At 44.8% G+C, this 13,126-nt stretch overlaps 1 protein-coding gene across 1 annotated transcript in view; it reads left to right on the forward strand.

Moving 5' to 3' along the window:
- The window catches only part of kcnt2b (potassium sodium-activated channel subfamily T member 2b), a 40,454-nt gene that overhangs the window by 10,432 nt on the left and 16,896 nt on the right, over nt 1-13,126 (forward strand). Inside the window, exons 2-10 of the mRNA XM_061699824.1 lie at nt 3,615-3,694; nt 4,451-4,553; nt 4,654-4,716; nt 6,730-6,778; nt 7,152-7,211; nt 8,666-8,740; nt 8,968-9,051; nt 10,456-10,550; nt 12,088-12,268. Coding sequence (XP_061555808.1) covers nt 3,615-3,694; nt 4,451-4,553; nt 4,654-4,716; nt 6,730-6,778; nt 7,152-7,211; nt 8,666-8,740; nt 8,968-9,051; nt 10,456-10,550; nt 12,088-12,268 — 790 coding nt within the window. The remainder of the gene's footprint in view (nt 1-3,614; nt 3,695-4,450; nt 4,554-4,653; nt 4,717-6,729; nt 6,779-7,151; nt 7,212-8,665; nt 8,741-8,967; nt 9,052-10,455; nt 10,551-12,087; nt 12,269-13,126) is intronic.

A 13,126-nucleotide genomic window follows, 5' to 3' on the forward strand; every position in this document is an offset into this window, starting at 1 on the left:
CGCAGACTCGCCGATGTCACCGCTATCCCCAGCAGGCCCCGCCTCTTTAACGGCAAGTTCTCGGACAAAAGACATAACAGTATTTTCAATATATTGAACGATTGCAATTCTCTCGGTGGGTGTGTGTTCCAACATGAACTCTCGAAGTGTGTTCAAAAAACTGTTTAAACGTCATGTGAGGGGCGAAACAGTGGGAAAAAATGGTCTCTCGATACAACGCACTTTCACCTAATGCGGGTGGGCCTGGAACGTAACCCCCACGATAAGCGATGGTTCACTGTAAACCAGGGGTGTCAAACTCATTTTTGTCACGGGCCACATTGTAGTCATGGCTTCCCTCGGTGGGCCGTTATGACTGTGAACCCATGTCAAATATTGTCTCCTATAATAGCATATTAACAACAAATTGATGGGTCACTCGTTTTAAAATCAGAAGCCAATAAAACGACTATTATTACATTTACTTTAATTCACCTTTTTGATGAATGCCACAATGCAGGATTTAGGTATTTCTGAAAGCAGGATTGTTTCGCCTTGATTTGGAATGTTTTTCGAAGTCCATGCTGTGACTTCCGAGTTCTATTCTATAAATAAATCAGGGCGGGAGCACTGAGCCTCGACACGCTCATACGAAAGACGACTATCGCTGGCTTAAGCGCGGAGGTCGACAGGAGTCGCCGAGTGTGCTCGCGGCACTTCTTTTGTCTCGCTGTCATGTGACGAAAGGCCCGGTGCTGTGTCATTATTGGCCCGCTGGCCTGGGTGGAAGCAGTGGGGGAGGCAAAGTTTCAAAATGTCATTCTCTCTTACACCATCCTGCGCAAACACAGTTACGTCACGGACTGTCTGTCTGACAGTCGGCTATTTTGGGCTGGTTGTCTTGGGGTGGAGTCCCACTACATGGTTTAAGTGACCCTATTCATCTGTCACACACTCGGCGACTCTCCAAGAGACACGCTACAATGTAAAATCTGCACGCCTGTATTGGGTTTTGAGGCTCCACATACAATGTACTGTAGAGTATTATTTCTTTGACTGAACCACAAAAACATGGCACAATTGTCAAGGAAGAGAAAGAGTGGATATTTGAGAAGCTGTTGGCAATGATTGATTGCCCCATTCAGTACACTTTCATCAACAGACACTGTACACGCTTTGCTTTCTAGCCCAAGGTACATATGGAGTATTGTTGATTATTACTGTATAATAATATACTGTATTGGTATGGCTGGTCGGCCGGGTTTTGTTTACGCTTACATTGCTGTTCACCGGCGATTCAAATCTTGAATCACAACATAACCAGTGGTCAATGGTTCGCCACTCATGGAAAGTAGTTGCCGGACCGCGCACAGTTCAGTCGGTTTTCGGCTGCTTCGCGCGCGGTATGCGACGGGGTGTGGAAAACTACCTGTAATTATTACAAACCTTTATTAGTAATGCCTTCCGTTATGGCATTTTAGAAACAACAACAACAACAACAAAAACAACAGATTCGACTTGACTTTTGTTTCTGTAACAGTTGTGTTTCGGACTTGCTGTTCAGTCAGCATAAGCACGGTGATATCAGATACGGGTCACTTGAAAGTTGAAAGACAAAACAAATTGGTAACGCAAGCAAATCCGAAAGGGGCATGAAGACCTGCAGTGTAAAATGCCTTTTCAGGCCACCGTTGCTTTTTCCCAGCTCCTGTTTTTGCTTCACAAAAACCATCTCGGTCACACGCTGAGAAGGAATCCATTTGATAAACTCGGATGGACAGGATGAGGAGTGAGCGCGTGGCCGGAAAAGGCCAGTCTGGACATTTTAGAGACAAACAATAACAGCGGCCACACTGAAATGGTTCTGACGCCCTGCCGAGGAGCCACAATGGCTTACGTGACGTGGACGAAACTATCGAGACACGCATTCATCAACGATGAATGTAAATTAAAAAACATTTTGGACAATTCTGTGCTTGCAACTTAATTTGAACAGTTTGGGGAAAGCCTTTTTCTGTTCCCAGTGCCCAATGCTATGTCCATTAAGGCACGGTTGAATGGGTTTGGTGTGAAGGACACACTCCAGTCAGTTTTTGTTGTTGTTGTTTTTTTTTTTACTTTAACCTTATCAGGATGGACACAAAGCTATTGTAATGTCCCTTCAAGACTTATCAGGATTCCGTATTCTTCATGTTTACCCGAGGGAAAAGACCGCAGCGTAAAGAAAGGCACATGAGCCTCGTCCCTTGGGATGTTATCAAAAGCTCTCCTGACATCATTTGAAGAGGCTTCTTGGATTGTCGGTGAATGAACGACCCCACGCATTGAACAGTGCTCATGTGAGCTCATAGGGTATATAGATAAAAATGCTTTTGCTTTTGAGTAAACATACCTCAATAGGAGCTCCTTGGGAAGTGAGGGCAGATCTGAAATAAAAGCGATTTTTGAGTGACACTTTCAAAGTAATACATTTCCTACGGCCTCTTTTCACTTGTTTCTGAGGCTGTCACTCCCTGTCTTTCATTTCCATTGGATGCATTTTTCAAAGCATGTATAACCTGTTTGCTAAGCGAACTGATGACCACTTTGTCACGACGCGATATCGACTGTGTGATTGCTCTGCGCATCGATTAGCTCAGGCTGGTAACCACACGAATCCCGCTAACGCTATCGTAGTCGCTATGCAAATATACCCCATGTCCTCTCATATCTGCAGCACCCAGTCGCATTCTAATCGAAAGGTGCAATTACACCCACGCGGGCCTTTGGGATCCTTCATATGTGCGAAAAGTGATTTTGTCAACAGGCGGCTTATGGAGGGTGGGGCGGGTGTGGGTTGGCATCAACAGGTTTGGACCCCATGGCTGAGCGCCCTTCACAAGTATGTTTGCTCACATCTGCTCGTGTATGAGGGGAGCGGGAGGCGAGCCATCTTTGCGTTGCCGTGGCAACTGCAGGGAAGCTTGCACCTCCTTCGTCCTAAAAGTGTGTGTGTGTGTGTGTGTGTGTGACCGGGACGAGGGTCACAGCAGAACCCCCACGCTGGCCAATTATGTTGCGACTGTTAAGCCCGGTCTGGTGTCTTGCATCCGCCCCCCCCCCAACAACCTGAGTCATTAAACTCCCAAAAGACAGATGAAAGGAGACTGAGCGGTCAAAGAGGAAATACGGTCACCTCCATCCAGTCCGAGTCGGACAGGGCCTCTTTGTTGTTTTCCATCGCGTCTCTGCGTGAGGGCTGTAATAATCCTAATAACCCACAAGCGTGCAGGCGGGTAGTTTTGCGCACACGTCGCACTCGCCAGAAGGGTGCCGGCATGGAAAAGGGGCGGGGGAAAAAAAGTAGCAATTATGGTCTCTCATGTTGAGCAGTCACATCAGAGGCAAGTCATTTGTTGCTCGATATTCAATCAGCGTGGCTAACGAGAGCAAAAGAGGATGACTGGGCTCTACTGGAGCGCCATTTCCTCCTAAAAGCCATTAGTGACTCTTGTAATATTTGATATGCTTAAATAATTATCACCCCTTTTTATCTGCAATTTGATCCCCCCCCCCCCTCCTCACAGTACAGGTCACAGTCTATCTCCTCTCTAGACATTTTTGTCCACCTTTTGTGTCTCCGCCATCTGCTTCAGGGTGCAAGTGGAGTTCTACGTGAACGAGAACACGTTCAAGGAGCGCCTCAAGCTGTTCTTCATCAAAAACCAAAGATCCAGTGAGTTTCCAGTGATCATTAGAATTCAGTAGAAGACTTGAAATAAGCTGAAATATGCGTGTAAAAGTGCAAATAACTTTAGTGGTCCATAAATATTGAGCTTGGTCCCGCAAGTAGCGGGATTTCATACAAAAAGTAAATAAAGAAACCTGACAGAAATGGATAGAATTATGTTTTAATATTGTATTATTTTCATGGTTGTGGTTAATTTGCAGTTACTAATTTGATTTCAGTGTCATTTTGGCAATGTCTAGTACATATTTTGGGAATTCAACACAATTATCAAAAGGGTGGTACTGTAGTAATGGTCTACGTTTGGGGGGGCAAAGTTGTACAAATGCTTATGAAAGTGTACAATTAGCAGTCGCTTCGGTCAACAATAAGCTTGTTCCCACCTGAATTAGTAGAATTTCACACAAAACTTTAAAAAATTAGTAGCAAGATGACAAAAAACTGTGCAGTAAATTTCTTTTTTATTTTATTTTTTATTTTAGCACTGAATAAACTTTAGTAGTATTAGCCATTGGGAATTCCACTTTTCCTATATAATATTTTTACTTTTGTGACATTTAAAAAAAAAAAGAAACAAACTCAACTAACATTCAATGTCATATTACGTGTATTTCCTAAATTGTTCATTCTTATCGTCAATTTTCATGCTTTTCTGTTTCATACAGAGGCCTACCTGAAATATGGTTCCTCGCCATAAAGAGTTAACACAGACTGAAGCAAAGCCTCCAATCTTTCCATTTGCAGGTTTACGAGTGCGAATGTTTAACTTTGCGCTCAAAGTGCTGAGCTGCCTCCTCTACATCGTCAGAGTGCTTCTGGACAACCTGCAAGAGCGGAGGCCCGACTGGTGAGAACCACGCAACGCAGCGCGGCATGGCACATTCGAGCGGGATCTGGGAGAGGAACTGGACAGGAAATGACCGCTTTCTTTTGTCCCCGCCCCGCAGCATGAGTGGATCGAACTCCACCAAACAGAACGCATCCTCCCGCCAATGGAGCGAGTTTGACTGGTAAGTGTGCGGCGCGTCTTGAAATTCCAAGCGATGGCCCCTCGGCCCGGGCCCTCGACGGTCGGAAGCGTTGTATAACGCGATCAATGCGACTTCACTTTACTGATGCGACGCACATGCTCATATTGAACATTCCAGATCCGCATTCATTTATCACAATCCGGCCGTATGGATTAGTTGTCAGTTTAATATATATCTAGTGCCTGTGAAGCCGAATCAACAGCGATCTAGTGGAGATAAAGCAGGTAATATACAGCATTAGGGGCGGGGGGCAAAACAGGAAGTGGCGGAAGACGGGCCCCCGGAAGACCACGGCGTGTCTCCAGCCCGGGGACCTATTGATCTAATTGGTGGCCGGTGACGCCGGCTAAGCTCCGGCTCCAAATGAATAAGGAGGCTGACAGCGCGAGCTCGGGCAAGGGCTGCCGCCGCCTCCAGCTCCGGGCGGCCGACGCGTAGGAGCGAATCAAGCAGGCAAGCGGCCATGATAGGCCCAAGGTGTCTTTGGAAGGGTGGCAGAGGGTGGGGGTGGGGGGCTTCTTTTCTCACAATAAGGCTGTAAATTTCCATTTGACTGTGTGAATATCACTTTTCGCCAACAATATGAGAACAAGAGCTGTTGATGGTGCTAGGAAAAATGAAAATATCTTCAGCCAAAGTAGCGGTGAGTGTTCTCATCCAAATTTTGGAGAAAGCCATAGGTAAGAGTAATGCAATGTAAATAGTGCAAAGCTGGAGGAAAAAAGTTTTTTTTACACGAAAACAAATATACTGTAATTCATAGAAAAGTTGACTATAACAATCTTGAAAAAAGCCCGAGAAAACTTGCTGCCACTTCTTCAGTTTTGAGCCTGTTCAAACCACAGTTTAGTAGGATCGTATACAAAAACTAAGACTAAAACAGCGGTCAAAATAAACTGGGGAAAAGGGGACAACAATTTTGAAAAATAATATAATATATGTAATATACATTATTTAGAGGTCATTGACAGTATGTCAGTACTGACTAAGTTTTCACCAGAATTTAGGAGAATGTTATACAAAAACAATGCAATGTAATGAGCAGAAAATACACGAAACATGACCACAAAACTTGGGGAAATGTGCGGAGAATGTTTAGCAATGCAATCAATAAATCTACCCTAAAAAGTTTGAAAAAAAGGCTGACAAAAAAACCTGGCTAAGCAAAATCATTGAGCGGTCCTTTGTGTCATGAGTGACCGTGTTCTGACCAAAGTTTTGTAGGATTTCTTACAAAACGTTATGTGCTGAAATGACTAGAAACGTCATCCGAAAAAAACTAGCTGGGAAAGCTGAGATTAAAAAACAAAATAAATATGTATATATAAATATTGCATCTACTTCAGCAGCCATTTGAAAACAGTCGGGATGCCCAGCATTAAGCATGCCCTTACCTGAAACTAAGCAGGATTTCCAGACAAAAAGTGGCGCACTAGTAGGAGTAAATATGTATCTGAGAAAAAAATGTTTTCAATATCTATACAAATTCGCTGGCCTTTCTACCTATTGCCACTCTTTTCTGATAGGATTTAATAGGTTTTGATATGGAAAGTAATGCACTCTAATTAGTAGAAAGCTCCCAAAAATGTTTGTTATACTTGATTTTTTTTTTTGGGTGCATCACTGACAGGGTTTGTACCGGCAACAGTAACACTCCCATTGTTGGTAAATTGCCCAATTGTGAGCATACGCGCACGCACACCCACTTCCACGAACCAAGAAATAGCTTGGCCAGTGTCAGAAGTGGGCTGCATCCAGTTTACCACTTAAACAAGGACACTAATGCAACGTTTTGAGCATGGCTGCTAATCGTTGTCGCTTTTCGATCTCTTATATCTATTACCACGTATTTCACTCATTACTGCCTACGTGCAGTATTTCATGTAGTCTGTATTTGAAAATAAAATCACAAATCACATTTTTTGGGTACACGTTCGTACAAAATTGCTGTACCTGTGCTCCCTTGTCCTGCCATGTCCTTCCACTCTGCAGGAAGCTGATCATCTGGGTGGATAGACCTCTACCGCTGTGGGCCCTGCAGGTCAGACGGAATAGATGACGTGTGTGTTGTAAACATGCCTCCAACAAGGCATATATATTTTCCATGTGTGCTTTCCTCTCACAGGTTATGTGTGATTCCCTCATTTCCTTTGCATACGTCTAATGATGCGAGTAAAGGCGCGCAAATGGACACGATCACGGCACATTCCCCCTCTTCGCTCACATGGGCTTCTTCTCTCTGTAGCTCAATCATCAGCACGCCCACTGATGCCACCCACGCTCCTCTTACATCTGCCATGCCTAATTTCTCTCTCTCAGACTGTCTCAACTCCCTGTCTGTTCGCTCTCTCTTTCTTTAATGCCAGTGCTTCCTCTCTCTCTCTCTCTCTCTCTCTCTCTCTCTCTCTTTGCAGGTGCTCGTGGCTTTTATCAGCTTTTCAGAAACAATGTTGCTTGTGTATCTCAGCTACAAGGTGAGTTGCTCGGGGAAGACTGTTTTTATTGTAAAAATCACCAGATGCCTGTTTTCCCTTCTGATATGGACTTTGTATGTAATACAGTGCTGCAATTCCACTGTGAAATTAATGTACACGGGGGTCCTCGTTTTAAGATGGTGACGACAAACCATGTTCCGATATTACAAACCGAGTGCAGTAAACTCATTAGCGCATCAGTATAAGAAAATGTCATCACACAGCACAAGCAGGCACGCTCAGTTACCCCAGTACTTACTTTTCATTTGACTGGTTTATATTTATGGCCTACAAGTGTTTTTCGTACAAATATTTACTGCAGGTTACAGACAAATTTGGTTTACATCGCCACTGTAGGAAGGAAAATCTGTCGTGAACTTACGACTCCCTCCATATTAGTAAACGTGTTTCATAGGTTTGAAATTCCCAGTCTAGTGGGCGCGGCTGTCACATGCTCATTTTCCATTGGTTTACGAGGCACAAATGATTGCGCTCTTGAATTCTGCCGAGCGACAAGTGGAGCATTTCTTCCTGCCGCAACGTGACAGGCCGTGTTTGCCGTGGATGCCCGATGAGATCTTTTAATTGTCAAGCATTTGCGGCCTGCTCAGCTGTAATCAAATTGGGCGCACGCAACTAAGCCTGACCGTACGTGATCGAGCGTAACGTGACTTGGAAGCAGTCCGCGGTGTGGCGGGAAGCATCGCCGCAGACAATCGTAAATGTTAAACCTGTTCAACATGACAAATACTTATGAGTGTGGTCAGAACCGAGTTGGGCCGAGTCACAGAAGGCTGTGATCGCGATGTGAACCCTACGATAGCCAATTAGGAACCTGTTGTTAATCCGACCTCGTCATTCACTACCGTTAAAATGACAAGCAGAAGAGTTTAAAACCACAATGTAGATCTTGGTACTACGACGCACATTGTTGTGTGTGTGATGCGTTGTGTTGGTTGTCTCAATTTGTTTTCGTCTTCCTGCGTGGGGTCTCTCACATTTAGAAAAATCGGTCGAGATGTTGCAAATCAGAATGTGTGTACCCTTTCTTAGTGGGTGGTGACCTCCCAACGTGTCCAAATATTGATACATGAGACGGACTTTAGCGGAAACCCCGTGTTGCTCCTGCGGGGCGTCGATCCATACAGGTGTGCCCGTGCCTTTCATGTACTTTGCACGAAAAGCCTATGAAGGGCCCCATGTGTGCGTTTTGTGGATGCAGGAGGTGCGACCCCGTCCACCTACACTCTTCTAGGACGGGGTCACATAAAAGGCTGGCATGCTAATCGGAGGCAGCTTAAACTGAGTTCGTATTTTTCCCCTCGAACCCGCCCTTCAATTTAGAGCTCCGTGTCCCCTTCTGCTAAACGGGTCTGTTATGTGGTAATCCCGCCCGCGCGGGTCGCCATGACAATGGAGTTCCCTGACCTCCTGTGTGTGCTTTGCGTTTCCAGGGCAACGTCTGGGAGCAAGTACTACGTGTCCCCTTCATTCTGGAGATGATCAGCGCCGTCCCCTTCATGATCACTGTGAGTGGAAAGACATGCGCCACTGAGCACCGAAAGCACTCTCAAACAACACCTTCCCTCCCCCCTTCTGGAATACACATTTATCACCTGCTGCTACAGTATATGGCAGTTATGGGTGTCACAGTAGGCCTCCGCTACCCTGCCTCCTCACAAGAGATGATTGTGTACGCATCGTGTCGGAGAAACACAAGCAGAAGTGAATTGCTCTCCGTTTCTCTTTTCCACAGGTGATTCTGCCCTCCTTCCGAAATCTCTTCATCCCCGTTTTCCTCAATTGCTGGCTAGCCAAACATGCTTTGGAGAACATGATAGTGAGTCAAGCACCGACAGTAATCATCTCAACATTATTTTGATGCCTTTTTGTTAGAGTGATAAAAGTAATTCCTTCAAGGCAGACCAATCAACTTGTATTGCAGGCTGGATACAAAGATAACGACCGTCCACAACATTCGCAACCTGAGTGACGCGACCAAAACGTGCAGTGTGGTGGGGGGGGGGGTTTGCCACTAGTTTTCACAAGTAGCCGACCGGCGAATGGCTTTGCGACATCGCAGGTGTAGCAGTTCTTAAAATCCGCACGAGATTTCACAAAAACTAAAATTGTTTCCAGGTTTTAAGCGTAAGTGAGGCCGAGACGAACGGCGGCCACCGAGTCTTACGCTACAGTACATATACGGAATACTCGTGTTTTAAAATGACACTTAACTACATTTACAATTTCAAAGCAAAGTGTGGAGAGTCTCTGTTGCCCAACTGCACAGGTGCAGTCAGTGAATGGGGTGATCGATTATGGTCAACAGCCTCTCAAAATATCCACACGCTCCGTTATTATTGCCCGTTTCCTCCTCTTTGTGGCCATTCACGTCTTCCTTGACAATTGTGCCATGTTTTTGTGGTTCAATCAAATATAACACAGTACAGTAGTAGTTTTAGAATCGTAATAACCGCTACAGGTATTACTAGTGGCCTATAGTACAATTCCAACAGAATATAAACATGGTCGCCCACAACATTGTGAATTGACCACTAAAGACTAAAGATGCCACCGACACATAATGTAAGATCGTACGCCATCTGGTAGGACTTCAATTCATCAGATAAACTGTTAATGGGCCTAAGTAGGTTCTGCTGTTTTGGTGAGCAAATGGGCTATTTAATGCCCTTTTGTGAACAGTAGCGTAAACGGACGTCAATTTGTTTACACTTCCGTCCATCCATTTTCTATAGCTCTTGTCCTCATTATAAACACATATAAACAAAAAAACCGCTCACATTCAAATTTGATGGACATTCAACCTAACGTACATGTTTTTGGAATGTTGGAGGAAAACAAGAGTACCCGGAGAAAAGCCATGCAAGTACGACGCAGAACATACAAACTCACATAGGAGGCTAGCTGAGATTCAAACCTCAGAACTGTGATGCAGACATGCTAACCACTACTCCACCACGGTGCCAGGTAATTGTTCCATGGTATGTTTTTATCCTAATGCGAGAAAGGAGATGTTTATTTGTCATGCCGTTGAATTGGGGCCTGGCTTCTATTCGAGGAAAAGCCACTATTTAAGGAAACATTCTTTCTCCCACAATCCACCAAGCACACGTCCGATCTGTTTAAGACCTGAGCAGGGCACCTCGAGGCCCCGTTTCCTTTTGCACGCCTCAGCCGGCGTCCCTCTCTCTCTCTCTCTCTCTCTCTTTGCGTCATTCTGCAGAACGACCTCCACAGGGCCATCCAGCGGACACACTCGGCCATGTTCAACCAGGTGGTGATCCTCATCAGCACGCTGGTGTGTCTCATGTTTACATGGTGGGTAACCACACAGACTCAAACCAACTGCAAAATAAAATGGACAAGAAGTGATTTCACAGCTCGGGGGGGTGAGAGAGAAAAGAGAGCAAACAATGGTGCGGCGATACATGCAGTAACACAGAGATGGCGAGAGAGAGAAAGCGGTGAATAAAACAAAGCAGAAAGATAATTGGTAACTGCGAGAGCGAGATAACGTGACATGACAACTGGTGATTGTTGCAAAGCAACAAAGGCAGGGCTCATCTTTAAAGATCAACTATAGCACCGCTGACGAAACTCAAGGACGACATTTACCTTGTTTCCATCCCCAATGGGCTGCTCCCGTACACTTAAACATGCACTCTTCCGCACATTAGTTCTGGAATGCATCCACCCGCCTACAAGCAAAAACACTATTGAAAACATTCCCACACTTCATGAGGTACACCTGCAAAAGCCAAAGAGATATCACACAAATCCGTAGTCAACACAAAGCCTTACGCAAACATAAAACAAAAACCAAAAAGTGTAGACTGAAGCCAAGGCTTAGATTGTCTACTCTTTTAACACAACGGCGGAGTGCCGCCATTGGGCAAAAGAGAACATTAGAGAACGGAAGAAACAAACTAAAAAAAAGGTAAGATATTGCCTGGTCTTGGTTTTAGCAACGTCGCACTTCACACATTCATCCACACAAACACCAAAGCAACGCATCCATATATACTGTATGTACAGTATTTCCACCCATATTATTATATACAGCATACTTATGCACATATTTACACTTGTATACACATTGTATAGCTACATGGATATATCTACACACATCCATAGACATACTGTATAAACATGACTTTGTCCATAATTTTGCATTAATTATAAACTGTATAATTCTTTATCATTTCATTTGGACAGATATGAGGCCATCAGCATTTGACAGCTTAGGCTTTGCAGTTTTTGTAAGTATATTATTCTCTTGCGATGGCTCAGCAATTGACTCTGAAGCAGCGTTGCAAAATTGGCACCTGTCAAGAAGTTCTGTTCGTGGCTGCGGACCGCAGCAGCTTGAGAAGATTTATGGCTGTCACGCCGCTCCAACAAATGGTACAATTTACGCGGCACGGCAAGTTTCTCGAAACAGGATTTGTCCTTGACAAGCCACGCAGCGGAAGGCCTCCTCCAACCACCGGCGATGGAAACACTAAACTCCGAGAAGCCAGGGAAAGTCTCTGCGGAGGGCAGCACTGGAACGAAAGCTTGGTTCAGCAGATGCTTCAGAGACTGATAAGCTTCACCCATACAGACTTCAAGGTCGTTCGAAGGCTTCAAGCAGAAGACTACGATGCTCAACAACCTGAAACTTCTCAAACCGGCGCTGAACTATGCCCATATGCTTCCAAAAACTGCAAAGCCATCAAATGCTAATGTCTGTCTGAATGATGAATGATGATTTTGGGACTTTCAATGCAAGTGCATCCACTGCGGTGGCCAGCGAGGGCATAACCCGGGCGTGCCGCGCTCCTGTGATGTTTTTCTTACCTCCTGACCAAAACAGCATCTGCGGCATCCAGCACCTGGAGCGGGCCGGCAACAACCTGACCTTGTTCGATTCGCTCTACTTCTGCGTCGTCACTTTTTCTACGGTGGGCTTCGGGGACGTCACCCCGCAGATCTGGCCCTCGCAGCTCCTGGTGGTCATCATGATCTTCGTGGCGCTCATTGTGCTTCCCATACAGGTGAGATGAAAAAAGACACTTTTTTTTTAAAAGACACAATGGAAAAGGAAAAAAAAAAAAAAAAAAAGCATTATTACCACAGAGAGACAGACAAATACAAATAAGTCCATTTTAGCTTCAGAAATCCTCACATTGTGAGTTATTCCGGGTTTCTGGATGTTGACTTTAAATTGCATACTTGCCATTCTAAAATGACGCCTTCAATCGAAACACTGAATTGCACACTCAGCCTAGTAAACTCATTTCAGCGGAGGTTACATTGAGACGAGCTCGCACAGACACACCGGCAGTGACTCATTTCATCCATCCGCCGTTGATTTGAAACACTATTTTTATTCTGCGAACTCCTCACTTCCCCAAATCCCCCCCCCCACACACACACACGCACATTGCCGCACAACACACACACAGACACACGCTTTGCTTCGGAACACTTTGATAAATGTGTGAGTTACATCCTACCCGAGCCGAGCAATTCCCAATGCTGGTGCGGCTCCCAACAGGCAAATGATTCCTAATACAAGAAACGACCTCTGTGTTTGTGTTTGTGTGTGTGTGTTTGTGTATAGAAAGCTAAAAAAAAAAAAAAAAAAAAAAAGAGAAAGGTGTCTCTGCGCTGCAAATCAGACTGAATGCTTCATTTTTCTATTTATATTTCCTTTTGGTATACGTACTTGGCACAGAGTTGTTTTCAGAAAGAGCAGAACAAATTCAACAAACAAGAGTCCAGTTGCCTCAATTCCACTTTTGCGGATCGCCGTGACCTTGATGACTGAGAATCTGCAGAGACATAGAGGAAAAATACATTTTTTAGCAAGCACGGTTTTTTTTTGTTTTGTTCGATTGTGACAGTAACGT

This window comes from Phycodurus eques, chromosome 16 (genome assembly GCF_024500275.1).
Source record: "Phycodurus eques isolate BA_2022a chromosome 16, UOR_Pequ_1.1, whole genome shotgun sequence".
NCBI classification, from domain to species: Eukaryota; Metazoa; Chordata; class Actinopteri; order Syngnathiformes; family Syngnathidae; genus Phycodurus; species Phycodurus eques.